At 42.5% G+C, this 22,638-nt stretch overlaps 1 protein-coding gene across 2 annotated transcripts in view; it reads right to left on the reverse strand.

Annotated features, from left to right (window-relative positions):
* HABP4 (hyaluronan binding protein 4) overlaps positions 1-22,638 on the reverse strand; it is a 44,583-nt gene that overhangs the window by 17,213 nt on the left and 4,732 nt on the right. Inside the window, exons 2-5 of one of the 2 annotated variants that reach the window (XM_059656398.1) lie at positions 21,974-22,136; positions 17,500-17,661; positions 17,237-17,305; positions 8,948-9,028 (exon numbers count right to left, since the gene is read on the reverse strand). In XM_059656398.1, the coding sequence (XP_059512381.1) occupies positions 8,948-9,028; positions 17,237-17,305; positions 17,500-17,661; positions 21,974-22,136 (475 nt within the window). The remainder of the gene's footprint in view (positions 1-8,947; positions 9,029-17,236; positions 17,306-17,499; positions 17,662-21,973; positions 22,137-22,638) is intronic. The other variant, XM_059656400.1, reaches the window with a different exon arrangement.

Here is a 22,638-nt window from a genome sequence, read left to right on the forward strand (position 1 = left end):
AATCAGGCAGGAAGGCAGATGAGCGGTTAGGAGCCAGCAGTCCTGGATTGCGAGAGGGGTCCCAGATTGGAGAGGGTGCAGGCCCACGAATTTTGTGCACCGGGCCACTAGTACTAGTATATCCAAGAGCAATAAAAACATAAGTCCATGTGAAAACTAACAATCACATAAAAATTCAATAATGCTATTTATAGCATCATTATTTATAATAGGCAAAAAGGAGAAACAGCCTAAATGCCAATACGTCAATCAGCTGATAAATAGATAAACAAAATATGGTCTATCTACATTATAGAGTATTATTTGGTTATAAGAAGGAATGAAGAACTGATACATATTACAACATGTATAAATCTTGAAAACACTGTTATGTGAAATAAGTCAGCTACAAAATGTTTATGTGTGATTCAATTTATATAAAACATCCAGAAAGGGCAAATTCATAGAGACAGAAAGCAGATTAGTGGTAGCCAGGGACTGGGGTCGGAAGGTAGGGGCTGAGGGGAGAGGGTGAATAGGAATTGAGTGTTTATGGGTGTGGGGTAAAGAAAATTTTTAAAATGAGATAACGGTGATAGTGGCATAACATTCTGAAAAGTACTATATGTCACTTAATTGTACACTTTAAAATGATCAAAACTGTAGGTAGCTCAGTTGGTTAGAGTATCATCCCGATATGCCAAAGTTGTGGGTTTGATCCAGTCAGAGCACGTATAAGAAGCAACCAATGATGCAAAAATAAGTGGAACAACAAATCAATGTTTGTCTCTCTCTCAAATCAATAAATTTTAAAAAATGATCAAAAATATAAATGTTATGTTATACATATTTTACCACCAAAAGAGATAATAAAGAAGAAATGAAGTATTAATACATCCTACGACGTGGATGAACCTGAAAACATTATGCTAAGTGAAATAAGTCAGACACAAAAGGACAAATATATTCCACTATGTGAGGTACCTAAAATAGGTAAATTCATAGAGACAAAGTAGAATGGGGGTTATCAGGGACTGAGGGGAGGGGAATGGGAGTTATTATTTCATGGGCACAGTTTGTTTACAATGATAAGAAAGTTCTGAAGATGGATGGCAAAGATGGTTACACACAGTATGAATGTAATTAATACCACTAAACTGTACACTTGAAAATGGTTAAAGTGGCAATTTTTATTATATATACTGTACCACAATTTTTAACACTTAATGTAATATACCAGAAACCACTGAATTGTACAGTTTAAATGAAGGAAGTGCATAGTGTAGGAATTGTATAAGGCTTAAAAGGAAAAAATCATTAATGAGGAGCAGGAAGAGGAACAAATCTGTAATACTGTCCTTGAAAAGCTAACGTAATTTCAGGTTCCAGATCAGCCGTGGGCAAACTATGGCCCGCAGGCCGGATCCGGCCCATTTGAAATGAATAAAACTATTGAAAAAAAAAGACCGTACCCTTTTATGTAATGATGTTTACTTTGAATTGATATTAGTTCACACAAACACTCCATCCATGCTTTTGTTCTGGCCCTCCCGTCCAGTTTAAGAACCCGTTGTGGCCCTCGAGTCAAAAAGTTTGCCCACCCCTGTTCTAGATTATAGGTTAATAATATAAAAAACCTCAGCAAAATCAGGAGAGAAACCTAATCACAGAGGAAACAAAATAGACACAATTGCAAAGTGACTTTAAATGCCAAGCTGATGGTGGAAAGAACATCAAAGCAGTGGATGCCTCTGAAGACGCATGAGGGAACTGCCAGGTGATGGTAACATGTTACACCTGATACATATGCCATTTATCAAAACAATGAAGTACTTATTTCTGTACATTTCACAATAAATAAATTATATATCAATTTAGCCGGTGGGTATATGTGTTTATTGTAAAATTCTTTAAACTTTGCTGTGCTTTAAATTTTTCATAAAATGTTGAAAAATGCTAATATTAAAATATATCCCAACCCTGGCCAATGTGGCTCAGTTGGTTGTAGCATTGTCTTATACACCAAAAGGTACAAAAGGTGGTGGGTTCAATTCCTGGTCAGGGCTCATACCCACATTGCGGGTTCGATCCCCAAGAAGAAACCAATCAATATTTCTCTCCCACATGGATGTTTTTCTTTCTCTCCCTTCCTCTCTCAAAAACAAAAGTCCATAAAAATTATTTATTTATATATGTGTGTGTGTGTGTGTGTGTGATTATGTACATATACATATATATATGTATCTCCTAAACTAATATTGGCAAAAATATGAAAAGACATTAAAAGTTGTAATAGCAAAATACTGGAAAAAACCCAAACTCATCTAGAGAGAAATTTGGTGGAAAATTATAGCTATTAAACAGCAGAATATTTATCAGTTTAAAAAGTAATGAGAAATATCTGTATATATATTGCTATGTAGCATCCCCTGCACATATGGATGAAAAAGCAAGGTGGAATGGAATGTATGTTAGTATTCACCTAAGAGAGACATATAAATGTATACACTTAATAGTTTTTTTAAAAATTATAATATAAATCAGGGAAACAGCAGGGATAGAAGCTAGTTGAAAAATACCATGTTTTATCAGACTGCACTTTTGAAAACATGTAATTATATTTTACACAACTATAAAACAGGCTAAAATTAAATCTCAATGTTTAAAATTTAAAAGCAAAATCAATCAAATTAATCCAACTATTTATGAAGCTGGTGATATAACCAACAGAAGAAACTAAAGTGCCTTTAAAATATGAATTTACTCATTTCTCTCTATATAATTGTTTAGTAGTCATTATTGGAGGTAGTGTTGATAATACTATATGTGGCTGCTGTGTGTTGCACATGAGTAAAAGTAGAATGTTACTAACAACTGGGATTTTCAGCATGGAAAAATAAGACACAAATATAAAAAATTTTAGCTAAAAATTTTGCAGTCCTAACTTTCAAATAGAAATATTAAATTAACTCATAACACATTTTACCTTAAAAATATGTGTATGTGTCTATTTCCTTGCTGTCAGTTAAATGTCTTAGAAATAGTCAAGAACCTAGGAGCAGTGAGCATCCCTAGTGGCCAGACTATGGTATCTAAATACCACGTTCTATTAAAGGACTACGGCTCTTTGAAAAATGGATCAGTATGAAGCATGGGATAGGAAGTATAAATGACGACTCTGGAACCACAGCAAGAGAGCTATCGAAGACCACTAAATGTGTGTCAAAAGGATCAAGAATCAACTTGCAGAGGTTCCCTCTAGTAAGAAAATGGGTCAGTTTAAATAAAAACCTCAGTGGGTTGAACCACACTAGATATGTTTAAGTCTCTAAATTCATAATGACACTTTAAAAAGATCGGCACCTTGGAAGGACTCTAGGGAACCAAGTCATTATTCTAAAAATGGATAACTTTTATTTAACAAGTAGCTTTTATTTATCTTGTATTTCCTTAAAAAACTTATACCTTGATGCAATCAACTAGTTCTACTGCAGATAATTCCAATAACTAAAGAATGACAGACTATCACCAATTTGCAGCTCCAATGGACAAAGGCAATAATAATCAGCGACCTTCCATAACCTATTAAACAACTTTGCCAAAAAGTTGAACCCAAATTTTTTATATTATTGATTTCAGATAGAGAGGAAGGGAGAGAAACATTGATGTGAGAGAGAAACATCAATCAGTTGCCTCTTGTACGTACCCTGACAGGGGACCGAACCTACAACCTGGGTATGTGTCCAGGAATTGAACCGGCAGCCTTTTGGTGCATGGGGCAACACTCAATCACTGAGCCACAACAGCCAGGGAGAACCTGAATTTGACTAAACTTCTCTCATTATTCATTTTCAGGAAGTACACGAAACATAGGGACAGAGAAAATGTCCAAATGCTCTACTAGAAATGCTGTGCTGGAACCGGCCTGCTTGCATCAAGTCATAAAGCCAATTGTTAAAATTTCAGGAATTTTGTGAGCCAGATGTTAAACACAGTCATTGTTTCAAACTAACTTGTATACTCTTATAATTAACTATATTATTAAAAAGCTAATGAATGCTCACAACTCACATTCCCTAATTATTTCACTACATTTTACCTCGACCTGTGCACGACTGCACGTCTCTCCCCAACTCTGCGTTCAGTGATGTCACATTGGTTGGGTTTTTGTTTTTAATATATTTTTATTGATTTCGGAGAAGGAAGAGAGACATAGAAACATCAATGATGCGAGAGAATCATTGATAGGCTGCCTCCTGCACGATCCCTACTGGGGGTTGAGTCTAAAACCCCGGCATGTTCCCTTGATCGGAATCGAACCCAGGACCCTTCAGTCCACAGGCCGACACTCTATCCACTGAGCCAAACCAGCTAGGGCACATTGGTTGTTTTAAATCGGTCATTTAAGAATATTTACACCACAGAAACCAGCAAGCGCAACAGATATGGGCTTTTTGTCCCAGAGAACCAGGCATTAAGTATTCACCAGCATACCATTGCCCACAGGATGTTTCAGTAAAATTCTGACTCTGGAAAACTCTTTGGACACATGACCTAGTTGTTTAACAACTAAATTGCAAGAGAAAACAAAAACAAAAGTGACTCAAGGGTAATCAAGGTCGTGTGATATTACTGTAATAGAGATAGACCAACAAAACAGAGTACAGAATAGGCCCACATTCACGGGCAACTGGTTTTCAGCAATGATGTTCAGTGTGCTGGCATGTCTGGGTGTGCAAAGAAAAGAGCTTCTATCCATACCACAAACCGTGCACAAAAATCCACTCAAAAGGGATCAAATAAATACATATTACTTTTTTAAAATAATGGATCAGAGACCTAAGTATAACACCCAAACACCCAAAATTATAAAACCGATGCATTCAATTCACCCTTCAAGAAGTTCTAAACCAAGAGGTGCACTGATATACATGTAGCTAAATGTCAAAAGCCTGAGTGTTGGATTAATACTCAGAGAGCATCACCATTTTCTAATGCACTTACATACAAGCCTACTGTGAAATTACCCAAAGTTATCACTGTGCAATTAGAAATGTTAGCGATCATTTACATTTGACAAGGCAGTGCAGAAACAAGAATTTCCCAGCAGTCTTCCACTAGAGGGCCCAGCAGCGGCTCCACGGCTCCACCGTGCAGCTCCTGCAGTTCTAACTAGATGCTCACTGTCCACTGCGGTCAGCAGAAAAGAGAGGAAGATGTGCTGGCTGGCAGAGAAGAGAGGGGAGATTTGCTGACCGCCTCTGCGAGGACAGTGCAGACAATGAGATGGCCACCAAATCATTATTTTGTCTTTCAGAGAAACTGTTTAATTGGAAGAATTATTTTGTCTAATATTACCAATGCTAGAGTACTGCAATCAATTCTAGAGATTAGAATAATGCTATAATTTACTTTCTATTATTCTGTTTTATGTTAAATTTGTAGAAATGGTTTATTGGCTCAAAAAGGATATATTTTTTTCCTAAAAATAACTCACTTCTCACAAGGGGTGGGGAACCTTTTTCTGCCAGGGGCCATTTGGATATTTATAACATGATTTTCAGGCCATACAAAATTGCCAACTTAAAGATTAGCCTGCTGTATTTGGTCAAACGTTTAGCTAATTCACCCCTAACGCCTTCCCAGGGCCAGACCAAGTGATTTCTCGGGCTCTCCACAGCCTTCGGACTGGACGTTCCCACCCTGATGTACACACTGCTAACCGACTTCCTCAGCTACCTCCCTGTCTAAATATTGCTGTTAACTGTTCACCCACTTCTTAAATGCATTTCTTAGTTTTGAATGGGTAAGTTAACAGCTTTCAAAATCATCAGTCATTGTAGCATTTTACTCTTGGAATAAGTAACAATAATAATAGCAGCTGGTTTGGCTCAGCGAATAGAGCATTGGCCTGCGGGCTAAAGAGTCCCGTGTTCAGTTCCAGTCAAGGTCACTCACCTCGGTTGTAGGCTCGATCCCCAGCCCAGGGTGGGGTGCATGCGGGAGGTAACCAATCGATGTGTCTCTCTCACACTAATGTTTCTCTCTCTGTGTCTCTCCTCCTCCTTCCTCCCTTGCACTCTCTCAAAAAATCAATGGAAAAATACCCTCAAGTGAGGATTAACAAAAAACAAAACAAAAATAGCAGCAGGTATTTTACAGCACTAACTATGTGCCAGGTCCTACCCTCTGTGACACACATACACATACCCGCAACCAACCCTTATAACAACCCTCTGATGTAGTCCTGTTATTATTCCCATTTTGCAGATGAAGGAAATAGAGATTAAATAACTTGCCCTAACTACTACGTGGCCGAGCAGGGATTTGAACCCAGCACACTGGCTTGGAGTCCATAGACACCCTCTTGGAAGCTGAAGGGTAAGTAAAAGGTAAATAGATGAAGGTGGGGGAGAGGGGCTTGGAGGCACAGAAAAAGGAGGCAGCAGCACTTGGAGAAGCTCTATGCCAAGTGTGGGGGTAGAGCAGGAGAAAGGTATTTGGCAACATAAATAAGGGCCACCTGGTGGGCCTAGAGAAAGCACAGGCACTCTGCAGGGACCAGACCACACAGGACCATGCGGGTCAGGACAAGGAACAGAAAAGGGGCCTAAAGCCACCGGGGTCTTCACAAGGCTGAGGGCATGGAACTCGTCGCCAGTGTGAAAGCCACTTTGGTGTGGTAACGGCTGCTAGAAGGTGAGCATGCAGGGAGGGAGCCCATGGGAGCCACCGTGACAGACCAGCTGACAACAGCTGAGCCTGTGACACGTGAAGGTAGTGGATTTAGAAGGTACCAATCGTCAGGGCAGAGTGACAGACTGGGTTTGGGGGGGAGAGGGACAAGAAGAAGGACACCTCAAGGATGACTCCCGGAGTCTGATCTGTGCAACTAGTTGGATGGCAATGCTGCTCCCCAAGATGGACACCTGTCGAGAGCCCCCGGAGGGGGACCGCAGCCCTGGACGCGCTGCAGGAGGAGGCCTGGATGTCCACAGGCAGGTGTCCAGCAGGAGGCAGACCCACAGGCCTGGAGTCCGAGCTGAGGGTGGGAGCCCAGGCATACACTCTGAGTCAGTGTGTGACGACAATTCAAGCTGCACAGTGCGTGAGTTCCTTCAGAAAGACGCTAGAAAGGGAAGGCTAAGGCAGAGCCCTGAAGACTCATATTTTAAAAGACCAGAGAGACAAGGAGGAGTCTGCAAAGGAGCTGAGAGGCAGGAGGAAAGCCAGAGAGTGCAGGAATCCCAGGAACCAATGGCAGGGTGCCCTTAAGATCAATAGCCCCGGCCAGGTGGCTCAGTTGGTTGGAGCATTGTCCCGCACACCAAAACAAGGTCCCAGTCAGGGCACATACCTAGGTTGTGGGTTCGATCCCCAGTCAAGGTGTATATGGGAGGCAACCGATTAATGTTTTTCTCTCACATCAATGTTTCTCTCTCTCTCTCTCTCTCTCTAAACACATCCTCTGGTGAGGATTTAAAAAAAAAGGATCAAGCCCTAGATGGTTTGGCTCAGTGGATAGAGTGTTGGCCTGCGAACTGAAAGGTCCCACGTTTGATTCCAGTCAAGGGCATGTACCCAGGGTTCATGCTCGACCCCCATTAGGGGGCATGCAGGAGGCAGCCAATCAATAATTCTCTCATAATTGATATTTGTTTCTATCGCTCTCTCCCTCTCGTCTCTTCTCTGAAATCAATAAAAATATATATATTTTTTAAAAGGATCAATAAAGTCAGATGCTCTGAGAGGTCAAGCACAACAGACCAAAACATCCATCAGGCCTGGAGACGTGGGGACTTTCAGAGAGCGACAGGACAGAGCCAGGCCTGGAGTGAAATAAGAAGTAAAAAGGGAGCCCTAGCTGGTTTGGCTCCGTGGATAGAGCGTTGGCCTGAGACTGAAGGGTCCTGGGTTCGATTCTGGCCAAGGGCACATGCCCGGGTTGTGGGCTCGATCCCCCATAGGGGGCATGCAGGAGGCAGCCGATCAATGATTCCCTCTCATCATTGATGTTTCTCTCTCACCCTCTCCCTTCCTCTCTAAAGGTCAATAAAAACATATTTTTTTTAAAAAGGGGAGAAAACGAAGAAAGAACACACACCCCAAGAAAGGTGGCTGACAGAATGTGGGACAAGAGGAGGAGATTGAAAATAGGAGAAGTGGGGCATGTTTAAAATACTTGTTGGAAGACCAGAGTAAGGTGGCAGGAGGCCAGTAGACCTGAGGGGAGGAGCTAGTGAGTGTGAGGTTGCTGTGAAGTCAGCAGGAAACAGGTGGGAGGAGCTGTGGCACCTCCCTTTCGCCACCTAGAAGGCGCAGGAGGAGGGAGGTTTGCACCTTTGGGCGTGGGAGGGTGACACAGCTCCCATCTGATGGCTCCTAATTCCTCTGAGGGCCAAGTTGTATATAGAAGATGAAAGAGCAGGTGTGGGTAAATGGGGGCAGTGCCAGGGATCTGAGGAGACGCGAAGGATTAAAGCAGTCATTGTAGGGAGGACTCATTTCAGAATGCTGGCAACCCACAGTGACCTGCAGTGCTCAGCCTGTGGGTGCCGGAGAGAAGGCGGATAGCCACAGCCATCCAGGAGGCGGATCCTGCTGGCCAGGAAGCTTAAGGACTTGGCAAGAGTGCTCGAGAGGGACCAGGGGCCTCAGCTCCATGAAGAAAGGAGGAGGGAGAATAAAGGGACAAGAGAAGGGGTCATGACAAGAGAGACTGGTCACATACAGGCTGCCGGTGGAAAAAAGGTTATAGACACAGGACAGAAGACTCAAATTCAACCAATTCGTTATCATTACTAACCACTCATTAGATCTGAATTATTTATCAGTTCAATTACTTGAATACATTAAGATCAACCTCTGTGATGTGACAAAAGGCTGAGCTTCCCACTCCATGAAGCATTCTTAGAAATTGGTAACAAAAAGTCCCATAACCCAACAGGAAAAAGAGCTAAACACCTACTTGGCTGGAGACCCCTCCTCCAGGGCGTCCGGGGACTCCACCACCGGGGGCTCCTCCATAGGCGCAGCTGGCTCCACGTCACTGAAAGCAGCAAGAACCATCCCAGTCACACACACTTGTTGACATCAATGCTCTCAGATAGTCAAGAGAGAGAAAAACATATTACAATGCCCTTCAAGGAATTATATACCCACACACAGGTAACCCACATTAAAATAAAAAAGACAAAATGCTCTCAATTGATAGTCCATATAAACTATTTTCACAAATGTGAAAGGTACTTTGAGAAATAGAAGTTTCTATAAATGGTCTAAAATTAAAACAGATTATAAAGGCCCAGAAGAAATATTCAAAACTCTTCTGAACTTAGAAAATCCCCAATATTAATAGGGGCCATAAAATGACTTATCTAACTTTTAGAAAATGGTAAAAAAGTAAAAACATTCCACAGAAATAAGTGTGGATTACAAACAAGCTGGTAATAACTATTTAAATTTTAACATATATGACTTTAATTTTTCCTTTTTATGGTAACATTAATCCTATCTAAACATTACTTAGAAACAAATTAGTCCCAGCAAAGAAATTTCATTTTCAGGAAAATGCTAAAATTAGTCAATATATTTGAGTGTATAATGTCAATATAATGGACATTAAATATTCATTAGAAATATTTTGCACTCTATGTACAGAACCCAGCTTCAAAAAATAAGCTATTTTTTCTAAAGTAAAGAAATTGAACTGCAATAACAGAATAGACTTTTTAAAATATATATATATTTTTATTGATTTCAGAAAGGGGGAGGAAGAGAGATAGAAACACCAATGGAGAATCATTGATCGGCTGCCTCCTGCACGCCCCCTATTGGGGATCAAGCCCGCAACCTGAGCATGTGCCCTTGGATGGAATCAAACCCAGGCCCCTTCAGTCTACAGGCCGACGCTCTATCCACTGAGCCAACCGATTAGGGCCAGAATAGACTTTTTACACTAATTTTTGTTGTTGTTAATCCTCACCCGAGGATATTTTCCCATTGATTCTGAGGGAGATTGGAAGGGAGGGGGGAGACAGAGAGAGAGAAACATCAGTGTGAGAGAGACACAGGGATTGGTTGCCTCCCACAGGCTCCGACTGGGGCCAGGGATGGAGCCTACAACCGAGGTAGTACCCTTGACTGGAATAGAGCCTGGCACCCTTCAGTCTGCGGGCTGACACTCTATCCACTGCGCAAAACTGGCTAGGGCTACATTAATATTTTTAATTTTCAAATCAAAGCTATTGTAATCCGCTTTTAAAATAACAACTCAGTGTTTCAATACGAAGTCTGAATGATTAATTTTTACTTTTAAAAAAGGTCCCGAGTCAAACGCACTTGTGATGGGAGGACATCGTGTGCTCCGCCCGCGGAGGCCCTTCACAAGGCGCTCGCACCTCAGCCCGACCCTGCGGGGTCATGGGAGGTTTTAGCATCAGCAGCCACAGCACTGAATTACTCCAACTTCCTATTTTTCTCTTGGCCACGTAACAAACCAACGGGATAAAAAACATAACTGCACTTACAGTCATAGCTTTCAAAAATACATAAAACGGTTGATGTTTCTAACTCTCCCTCTCCCTTTCTCTCTGATATCAATAAGAATATATTTTTTAAAACATTCATAAAATGGCTACAAAGAAACGGGGAAGGAAAAAAGTAGAGGAATACAAAGAGACTTTATAAAAACCAGTATTTCTAAAACTTGAGCAATTGACTTTAAAGAAAAAAAATCACAGATCTCCCCCCTATATTGACCTAAATTATTTTGTGAATAAACATAAAATTAACATTGTATCTACAGGTCTTATAGAACCACTAGAGGCCCAGTGCACAAAAATTTGTGGACTCGGGGGAAGGGGGGGTCCCTCAGCCCGGCCTGTGCCCTCTCGCAATCTGGGACCCCTCGGGAGATAACAACCTGCTGGCTTAGGCCTGCTCCCGGGTGGCAGAGGGAAGGCCCAATCCCTAGGTGCAGCCCCTGGTCGGGCTCAGAGCAGGGCCGATTGGGGGGTTGGGGCACCACCCCGTCACACTCAAGGCAGGGTCAATGGGGAGGTTGCGGCGCGACCCCCTGTCACGCACAGAGCAGGGCCCATCAGGGGGTTGGGGAGCTCCCTCCTGTCACGCACAGAGCAGGGCCCATCAGGGGGGTGAGGAGCTCCCCCCGTCACTCACAGAGTAGGTCCGATAGGGGAGTTGGCACACCGTCCCCTGTCACACACAGAGCAGGGCGGATCAGTGGGTTGGGGCGCCGCCCTCTATCACCCACAGAGCAGGGCCAATTAGGGGACTGGGGCGCCACCACTGTCACACTCAGGGCAGGGCTGATGGGGAGGTTATGGCTCTACCCCGTCACACACAGAGCAGGGCCCATGGGGGGGCGGGGAGGGGTTGGGGTGCCGCACCCTGTCACACACAGAGCCGCAGGGCGATCAGGGGGTTTGGGCGCTGCCCCCTGTCACGCTGATCCCGGTGCCGGGAGGCCTCATGGCTCCGCTGATCCCGGTGCCGGGAGGCCTCATGGCTCCGCTGATCCCGGTGCTGGGAGGCATATTACCCTTTTACTATATAGCATAGAGGCCTGGTGCATGGGTAGGTGCCAGCTCGTTTGCCCTGAAGGGTGTCCTGGATCAGGGTGGGGGTCCCCACTGGGGTGCCTGGCCAGCCTGGGTGAGGGGATGATGGCTGTTTGCAGCTGGTCACACACCCTCAGGGTGGGAGTCCCCACTGGGGTGCCTGGCCAGTCTGGGTGAGGAGCTGAGGGCTGTTTTCAGGCTGGGGGTGACTGAACTCCCAAACGCTCCTTTTTTCCTTTTTTTTTTTTTTTTTATTCTGGGCCAGCTTTAGCTTGAGGCTTGGCTCCAGCTCTTAGACCTCCGGCTGAAAGTAGGTTTCTGGCCTTTGCTTACAATGTTGTGAATCTGCTGGCTGAAGTCCGGCGGTATTTGTTACAATGTTTCTTAAACTGCCCGCTCAGAGGCCTGCAGCCGCAGGCGGGGAACGTTGGTTTCCTCCGTCACTGAGGCAAGCAAGCCTCATGTTAGTTTCAAGCTGCCTGGCTGCCAGCCGCCATCTTGGCTGACAGTTAATTTGCATATCTTGCTGATTAGCCAATGAAAAGGGTAGCGGCCGTACGCCAATTACCATGTTTCTCTTTTATTAGTGTAGATATGACCACAACTACAAAACCATCAAGTGTCAATATCACGCACAATTTACTTTGGCAGGTTTTGTTATTCTGTTTAATGTCAATCACCAATGCTGGATTAGTCAGAGGAAAGATGCAGCTCCAGGGCCAGGGCCAAGTCCACTTTGCCTTCAGTTACTCTAACACAGAAAATGCCCGCTTGCACACCTATGTTCCACAACACTATGCTGAACACATCAAAGCTTTGTTTTCAGCTCAAATTCAATCACACGTCACACTTAAAACAAATGAATGACACAAACAGATTTCAGCCAAATGTTCAATTACTAAACTGTTCTGCTCTTCACAATAGAAGCTAGAAGGCAACATTGCCGAAAATTGCATTATGGGTGCCTATTTTAATTGGTTACAAAAAAATAATATCTGATATTATACTTTAAATTACGATGATGGAGCAAATTCTATTTTTAGCACAAGTACTTTATGACAAACTGTTCTAAAAACCAATAACACTGGAAATGGCTCAGGCTGCCAATTTTTTTTTTTCTTTTTTTTAATCTTTTTTCTTTTTAATTAAATCTTTATTGTTCAGATTATTACATTTGTTCCTCTTTTTTCCCCCCATAACTCCCCTCCACCCAGTTCCCACCCCACCCTCCTCCCTCACTCCCCACCCACTGTCCTCATCCATATGTGCACGATTTTTGTCCAGTCTCTTCCCGCATCCCCCTCACCTCTTCCCCCCCCCCAAGAATAGCCAGTCCACTCCCTTTCTATGCCCCTGATTCTATTATAATCACCAGTTCATTCTGTTCATCAGATTATTCACTTGATTTTCAGATTCACTTGTTGATAGATGTGTATTTGTTGTTCATAATTTGTATCTTTACCTTTTTCTTCTTCCTCCTCTTCTTAAAGGATACCTTTCAGCATTTCATATAATACTGGCTTGGTAGTGATGAACTCCTTTAGCTTTTTCTTATCTGTGAAGCTCTTTATCTGACCTTCAATTCTGAATGATAGCTTTGCTGGATAAAGTAGTCTTGGTTGTAGGTTCTTGGCATTCATCACTTTGAATATTTCTTGCCACTCCCTTCTGGCCTGCAAAGTTTCTGTTGAGAAATCAGCTGACATTCGTATGGGTACTCCCTTGTAGGTAACTGACTTTCTTTCTCTTGCTGCTTTTAAGATTCTCTCTTTGTCTTTTGCTCTTGGCATTTTTAAAAAAATATATTTTATTGATTTTTTACAGAGAGGAAGGGAGAGAGATAGAGAGTTAGAAACATGGATGAGAGAGAAACATCCATCAGCTGCCTCTTGCACATCTCCCACTGGGGATGTGCCCACAACCCAGGTACATGCCCTTGACCGGAATCGAACCTGGGACCTTTCAGTCTGCAGGCCAACGCTCTATCCACTGAGCCAAACCGGTTTCGGCTTTGCTCTTGGCATTTTAATTATGATGTGTTTTGGTGTGGTCCTCTTTGGATTCCTGTTGTTTGGGGTTCTCTGTGCTTCCTGGACTTGTAAGTCTATTTCTTTCACCAGGTAGGGGAAGTTTTCTGTCATTATTTCTTCAAATAGGTTTCCAATATCTTGCTCTCTCTCTTCTTCTGGCACCCCTATAATTCAGATGTTGGTACGCTTGAAGCTGTCCCAGAGGCTCCTTACACTATCTTCGTATTTTTGGATTCTTTTTTCATTTTGCTTTTCTGGTTGGGTGTTTTTTGCTTCTTCGTATTTTAAATTGTTGACTTGATTCTTGCAACCCTCTAGTCTGCTGTTGGGAGTCTGTGTAATATTCTTTATTTCAGTCAGTGTATGCTTAATTTCTAGTTGGTCCTTTATCACAACCTCGAGGGTCTCATTAGATTTCTTGTAGATCTCATTAAGTTTATTGGCAGTTTCTAGAAAATTCTTGAAAGACCTTAAAAGTGTGGTTTTGAACTCTATATCCAGTAGTTTGCTTTCCTCCATTTCTGTCATTTGTGTCCTTTTTCTTTGTCTCTGCATTTTTTATGCTTCCCTGTGTTGATAAAGTGGTTTTCTGTGCTAAGTGTCTTCTAGGGCCCAGTGGTTCAGCCTCCCCAATTACCTGAGGAGGACACTCTTGGTGCACCCCCTTGTGGTCTTTGTGCACAGTCTTGTTGTAGTTAAGCCTTGATTGTTGTAGGTATCACTGGGAGGAATTGACCTCCAGGCCAATTGGCTGTGAGAATCAGCTGTGTCTGCAGTGGGAGAACTTCTGTGCTGGAGACACCCCTCTGGGGCAAGACTTGCTTCAATGGGGCTTTGGTGCTCACTGAGTCTGCCCCCTGAGTGTGTCCTTTATGGTTCCATGGAGCTGCAAACTGGATGGTCCCACTCTGACCTCTGGGTTTTCTGCTCAGGCTGCCAATTTGAAAGCAGCCTGCCCACAGATCTCGTCCTACTGCCAGGATCTTCGAACAGGATTCCTACCCCTTCGTCACCCCTACACTGAACCGGTAGCAGGGGCCTCGTCCGCCAGGGACGCACTTATGGGTTAGGCTTACCTCTCCTCTTTCCTCATTCACCAAAAGTAGCACATTACTATACTATACTGCACAGTTTTCATGGCAAATCAAAATCTCAATTTAAGTAAACAATTAAAGTCTTAAGCTACGAAAAATCTCTCAATTAAAGATTATTACCACCTAAGAGCTTTGAGTTTAGAGCTCACAAACCAATCCAAAATGAGTGCCATCGGGCACTTTTCATCTCCACATCGGACATGCCAGTTGCTAGGAGACATATGGTCATCTCTTCATGCTACAAAGCCAATACTGACCTCTTAGGGTAACTAATCTCTTGGAGCCAAAAATAATTTTAAATTCCAGTGCAAACTGAAATGGCCCTGGTCGGTGTGGCTCAGTTGGTTGAACATCGTCCCTTGCACTGAGAGGTCGCAGGTTCAATTACTGGTCAGGGCACATGCCCGGGTTGCCAGCTCGATCCCCAGTAGGGGGCGTGCAGGAGGCAGCAAATCTAGGTCTCTCTCTCCCTCTTCCTTCCTCTCTCTAAAATTCAATAAAAACATTTTAATAAAGGAAAACAAATAAAACTGAAATGGCATGGTAGTATTAAAGTAGCAAATCAGATCATTCAAGAGGTGCCTGTATTACTTTTAAAAAATGTATATATATATTATCACAGCAAAATAAAATAAATTGAAAAGATTTGTAATCAAGATCCTATAGAACCCTCAGCTGAGAACATTTAACAAGTTTTTCTTCCTTTCAAGGACAATACAGATGTTCAATGGTAGTCAATCTAATGCTACATTTGATATTACTGTCTACATTTGTCTTTAAGGATAAAATTTATGAAAAATAAGTTAATGCAAAAAGCTTATATTCCAAAGGAGAAAAGTGGAAGTCTGGATCCTCTCAAGAGTTCCAACTTGAAAGCCAGCCTGCAACATGTCCTAGGTGACCCTTCCTCACCCTACACTGCCTGGAGGCACTTCCTACCTCTCCCTTTGCAGACACCACGAAGGCACAGTCCCTGCAGCCAAGAAATGACAGAAACATTAGCACCGAGCACCTCCCTTAAGGAGCAAAACTAGCACAGATCTGAGGTACCATGATGCCTGAGAAATGTCAAATTTGAACCTCAGATGAGCTTCAATCTGCACATGATTTCAGGAAATCAAGATGCAATGTATAAAAGAACTTTGAAAGGTCACAGAGAAGTAAAGTATAGGGCTCACAAACCAATCCAAAATGAGTGCCATAGAGCACCTTTCATCTTTACATTGGATATGCCAGTCGCTAGGATACATATGGTCATCTCTTAAATATCCAGGCATTTAAAACCCATTCTGAAGCATATGCAAATGTAATGTCATGTGCTTGCACCATCAGCAAACAAGCAAATGTGTTTGGCTAAAATAAGATAAAAAGAATTTTTCAAATTGAATTTATTGGGTGACATTAGTTAATAAAATTATGTAAGTTTCAGGGGTACAATTCTATAATACATCATCTGTATATCATATTGGGTGTTCACTAACCACTAACCAAGTCAAGTCACCTTCTATCACCACTTACGCCCCCTTTATCCCCTCCTACTTTCCCCTGCCCCTTTCCCTCTGGTCATCACCATACTGTTGTCTATGAGGGTTGTTTTTTTCACTTAATCCCTTCGCCTTTTTTCACCCAGCCCTCCTACCCCCTCCCCTTTAACAGCTGTCAGTCTGTTCTCTGAGTCTGTTTCTATTGTGTTTGTTGGTTTATTTTGTTCATTAGATTCCACATATAAGTGAGATCATATGGCACTTGTCTTTCTCTGACTGGCTTATTTCACTCAGCGTAATACTCTTCCGGTCCACCCATGCTGTTGCAAAAGGTAAGATTTTCTTCTTTTTTACGGCCGAGTAGTATTCCATTGTGTAAATGTACTGCAGCTTTTTATCCTCTCATCTGCTGATGGGCACGTGGGCTTTTCCAGATCTTACCTATTGTAAATAATGCTGCTATGAACATAGGGTTGCACATACTCTTTCAAATCAGTGTTTCAGCCTTCTTTGGATAAACTCCCAGAAGTGGAATTGCTGGATCATAGGCAGTTCCATTTTTAATGTTCTGAGGTAAGTCCATACTGCTTTCTAGTGGCCGCACCAGTCTGCGTTCCCACCAGCAGTGCAGAAAGGTTCCCTTTTCTCCACAACCTAGCGAACACTTGTTAGTTGATTTGTTGTGGTAGCCACTCTGACATGGGAGTTCTCATTGTGGTTTTAATTCGCATCTTTCTGATGATTAGTGACATTAAGCATCTTTTCATACGTCTCTTGGCCATCTGTATGTCCACTTTGGGGATGTGTCTATTCAGGTCCTTTGCCCATTTTTAAATTGGATTGTTTGTTTTCTTGGAGTTGAGTTTTGTAAGTTTTTAATAAATTTTAGCAAACCCATTTTTAAGTTATCTCACTAAACAAAAGCCTAATATCAACCTCTATGTAAGAGAACACAGTATAAAGACACTTGCAAGCACAGCAGAGGACATAATTTTCATGAAAGGCATGCAAGGATCGAGATTTCCACTTAACTGTAGGTTCACAGAATGCACACATTTGCAGCGTACCTGGTATCTTTACCGGATCCCCAGGTGCGAACTCCACATCCACCCATGTTGTCTTCAGTTCTGATTGCTCTACAGAAAGAAATATTTCCTAAAACTGCAAGCTGGTCTCTAGTCAATCTTTAACTCAGAGAAGCTGATAATAAGAGCTAAATCAGGATCAGCTCTCTACTAATATAAAGGCAACTAAATATTAACACATAACAGATTCATACCATGTACGACTAAGGTCTTAAAGTGAAAACAGCATTTATAAAGGAACTTACCTTTTATCACTCCCACCATATCTCTCAAATTCCCGTTTTCCTCTTTGGTCAAAACGATCCAAAGCTCTGTTCCCGGGACCACCGCGGCCTCTGCTCCGCAGGCCCCCTCTTGGGCCTCCACGTCCTCTCAGGGGTCTGTCTCGATCACATCTGTCAGCTGGTCTAGGAAGACATGGCGTAATACAAAGTGGTGGCTTAAAGAGCGAAGGCTTTTTAAGGAAAAATTCTAGAAGGCTATTATGGCTGTAGTATATTGGAAAGAATGGTGGCCTGCACAACGAATTAATAGTTAACGTTTACTGAACACATACTATCCCTGGTGTTGTTCTGAGGGCTTCCCATACACTCACTTAATTCGCACAAACAAATCTGTAATATACGACGACTGCCCACAGCTGAAGAAACTGACGCGCAGAGGAGGTAGGTAACTTGCCCCAGGGCATATGGCTACTAAGTGGGGGAGCTGGTGAGAGCGGGTCCTAGGCAGGTCTCTCTCTCTGGACCTGGTTTCCACATTTATAAAATGAGGAGGTTAGGACCTGGCCGGTGTGGCTCAGTTTGTTGAGCGTTATCCCATGCACCAAAAGGTCACAGGTTCGATTCTTGATCAGGGCACATGCCCAGGTTGCTGGTTTGGTCCCCAGTCCAGGTGCATGTGGGAGGCAACTGATTGATGTTTCTCTCTCTCTGTCTCCTTCCCTCCCTTTTCCCTTTCTCCCTCTCTCTAAAATCAATTAAAAAAAACACACCCACAAACATATTTTTTAAAAATGAGGTTAGATAAACTAGCTCTAAGATTCATTCTACTTCTAATACTAAATATTTTAGTTAAATTTGGAATCTATACTAATAAAAGGGTAATATGCTAATTAGACCGGGAGACCTTCTGGATGTCCTTCCGGACAAAGCCATGTGGCAGGGCCAAGGCAGAGGCGGTTAGGGGCGATCAGGCCCGGAGGGTAGGGCAGTTAGGGGAGAGCAGGCAGGCGGGGGACGGGGGAGAGCAGTTGGGGGTGAGCAGGCAGGCAGGCAGAGGTGGTTAGGGGATCAGGCAGGCAAGAGGTTAGGAGCAAGCGGTCCCAGATTGCAAGAGGCAGTCGGATATCCTCCGAGGGGTTCTGGATTGGAGAGGGTGCAGGCCGGGCTGAGGGACAACCTACCCCCCTGCCCCCCCCCCCCACCCAGCACAAATTTTGTGCATCAGGCCTCTAGTCTGATTCTATATTAAAGTCCCTAAAGCAGAGTTCTATAACAATGACCAAAGAAAAGTTAAGTTCTTAATCAGGCCATAAAAGAAAAAAAGTATACCTAAACATTGAGAGGAAATGAAGCAAAACAATATACAAGGAAAATAATGCCAACAGTCAAAACCAGGTCTAAATTTACATGAAATCCAATCAGATATGGACAAAATTACAAATTCATTTAAGCTATAATAGTGATTGAAACTGACCCTAAATATAGACCTATGGGTTCTGGTGTATTTTAAATCCTTAATCATTTTTTCTCTGTTCCACAAGTTCACTCCTACCCCCCATTAAATATATTCTCAATTGCTTCTTCACTTTCCCCTGATTATAAATTGTATCTTCTTTGTCACAGGCTGGTGAGATGGAGGGATCCTGTACACGGCTTGGGAAGCTCTGTTCTGCATGCACAAGCAGAAGGAAGAAACTTGGAGTCAAAAATCTCGCTTTCCATACCTGTCATCCACTCTCGTACAACAATCCTAATAACTAGACACGGGTATGTGTCACAGGTGAGGGAATGAAGTTTCTGTATGGGGGATGGGGAGCCAATGTTTAATGGGAACAGCTGGGGAAAGTGAGAAGGTTCTGGAGAAGGATGCAGTGATGGTTACACAACAATGCGAATGGACTTAATGCCACTGAGCTGTATATTTAAAAGTGGTTTAGCCAAGGCCAGATGTGCAGTGGTCAGACATCAGCCTACAGACCAAAGGGTCATGGGTTTGATTCCTGGTCAAGGGCATGTATCTCGGTTACAGGTTCCCAGCGCTGGTCGGGGCACGTGTGGGAGGCAACCAATCAATGAGTCTCTCTCACGTCCGTGTTTCTCTTTCTCTCCTCTCCCTCCCTTCCACCCTCTCTAAAAATCAATGGAAAAATATCCTCTGGTGAGGATTAAAAATAAAAATAAAGCCGAAACCGGTTTGGCTCAGTGGATAGAGCATCGGCCTACGGACTGAAAGGTCCCAGGTTCGATTCCGGTCAAGGGCATGTACCTGGGTTGCGGGCACATCCCCAGTGGGGAATGTGCAGGAGGCAGCTGATCGATGTTTCTCTCTCATCGATGTTTCTAACTCTCTATCTCTCTCCTTTCCTCTCTGTAAAAAATCAATAAAATATATTTTTAATAAATAAATAAATAAATAAAAAGGAAGAAAACAGGCAAAGTGTTACAAGTAATCATCTCAGACAGTAAGATAGGTGGTTTAATTTTCTTTATAATTTCTTATGTTTTCCAAATTGTTTCAAGAGACTATAAATTATTTTTACTAAAGATCTTATGGACCTTTATTAATAGAAAAGTACTTTTACAGAAATTTTAAGAAAATATGTTTTCTGATGGCACATGACATAAAAAAATTTCAAATTTTCTTGAAAGTAAAAATTCCTACATATTCTTAATGTGATATTCTGAGAAGGGCACAAAACATCACTTCTGTGGCATTCCTGCCAGGTAAGCTCATTCCATGAGGAAATAACAGACAAACTCAAATTCTGAGCTGTTCTACAAAACAAACGGCCCGTCCTTTTCCAAAAAAGTCAAATTCATAAAAGATAAAGGGAGCCTAAGGAGCTGTTCCAAATTAGAGAAGACCAAACGCAATGCCCATTCCTGCACTGGATCCGGTATCAGACTTCTTTGTCCTTTTGCTAAAAGGACATCACTAAGACAACTGGTGGGATCTGAACAGTCTGTGGATGACATAATTTAGAGAATTCAACAGAACTGCACTGAAGTTACTAAGTTTGATAATGGAACCATGATTTTAGTAAATACATTTGAAGTATTTAGGGATAAAGGGACATTCCTGCACCTTCCTCTCATCTAAAATGACCAAAAAAAAGTTGTATGTGTGTGTGACACACAGAGAGAGAGAGAGAGAGACTATGAATGTGCAGGGGGAGAGATTGAGAGAAAGAGGAGGAGGAAGAGGAGTATAACAGAGCAAATGTGGTAAATGTTAACATTTGGGGAATCTGGATAATAGCTTATGGAAACTCTTTGTATAATTCTTGCAACTTTTTGTAAATCTGAAATTATTTTTAAAGTAAAAAGAAAAAAAAAATCCCTCCATAACCCCACATCCCACCCTCCCCCTCCCCCTAGCCTTGCCTGCATGCATGATTTCATTTAACAGGCATCTTTCCATGTTACTATATAAAGACCTATTTTATCCTTTTTAAAGACTCATAGTTTTGCTACTAAAAAAACCCTGCAAACATGAGTTTGTGCCTTTGAGCTATAATTTCCTTATGTTCACAGAATGAATTCCTGAAGTTAGGAAAACAAAACACAAATGCTTCCTAAAATAAGCAGCTCTGTTCAGAAGCTCTTTATAAGCATGCAAACAGGCCATTACACAGCAAATTCGAAGAAATCACCAAAAAAGGCAGAATTAAACCTTTTTCTAGCCCCCACCTCCAATGTGGGGGCATATACACCACCTCAATGTTTTGAACGTGTAACTGCCAGGGAACAGATCTGCAGAAGTTGCCATCTGCTCAGTTCTCTCGCAATGAGCTAGTCTGCTGGACTTTCTTGTTTTTTAGGCTTGTTTTAATGGGCTCTAGTATAGCTTTACAAAGCTAAATTCTTTACTTAAAACTTGTAAATGGGATTAGTAGTCAAGAAGTTAAAGGACTGCCGGCTGGTGTGGCTCAGTGGTTGAGTGTCGGCCCATGAACCAGGAGGTCACGGTTCAGTTCCAGTGAGAGCACATGCCGGGGTTCCGGGTTCAATCCCCAGGAGCGGGTGTGCAGGAGGCAGCCGATCAATGATTGTCTCTCATCATTGATGTTTCTATCTCTCTCCCTCTTCCTTCCTCTCTGAAAGCAATTTAGAAAACAAATAAAAAAATAAATTCATCAATAGTCTACATAAATAATACTAAATCAAAAACATAATTATACCCCTAGCCTAAACTACAAAAGAAAATCTGACCACTTGAACATACTCCTGTGCAGTATTTTTATGAGTGCTTTTCATAGTTAGCAGTAAAGAATTCATTTTTTATCGTAAAATCATTGCCTGAACCAAGGCTTAACGTCATTTAGGAGGTAAATGGAAGATCCTTCATGTGGCACCTAAGGTAGTATGACTTGCTACTTAGACTGCCAAATTATTCCCAGGACTGGCACCACAGAAGGCCACGAAGGCTAGCAGTGCTCTGAAGACTGTACTGGTTCCTAAACCCTCCTGGCCCAAACCTGTTTGCAGTACATACTTTTCTTCTGTGACCTTCTCAGCTGTGAAGTCCGCCTGCCTCTCGGTCTCATAAGGTTGATATTCCCTGTAGGATCTCCGCTCGGCTCTATCCAGTGTCACCTCTGTCCCCCGGCTATCATTCCATCCTTGCTGCTCCCCTCTTCTAGGAGTTCGCTTCTGGCCTGCAAGCAAACATCAAAGGGGAGAGGTGAACATGAGGTCTACAGCAGCACGTTATTTACAGGTACTTTCACATTTCACTCTTCTCGAAACCAATGTCATGGGGAAATGTAGAAGTTTAGAGAAGGAAAGTTGCTGATATTACTGCAGCCAGCATCAACTACTTTTTAACAAAAGTTTTAAGTTACTATTGAATTAGTAACTGGCCTACCAAAGCTTTCTCGTATGTCCTGAAAAGCATGATAAAGTTAAACAGACTACACCAACTAACCTGCAAGTATAGGTATTGCACAATGACTCTGTGATAGCTAGGGATATAGATAATTGCTAAATCAGCAACGTTTCACAAAAGCAGCTTTACTGAAACATGGCAGCTAAGCTACATCCAGAAAATGTTAGGATATCCTGTTCTTTAAATTTTTTTTAGAACCCCAAGTATAGTTTCTCATCAGCTGCCGGGAGCTGGTCCATCCTTGCTGTTTCAAGGGACCTGGCATATATGGC

The sequence above is a fragment of the Myotis daubentonii genome, chromosome 11 (assembly GCF_963259705.1).
Source record: "Myotis daubentonii chromosome 11, mMyoDau2.1, whole genome shotgun sequence".
NCBI lineage: Eukaryota > Metazoa > Chordata > Mammalia > Chiroptera > Vespertilionidae > Myotis > Myotis daubentonii.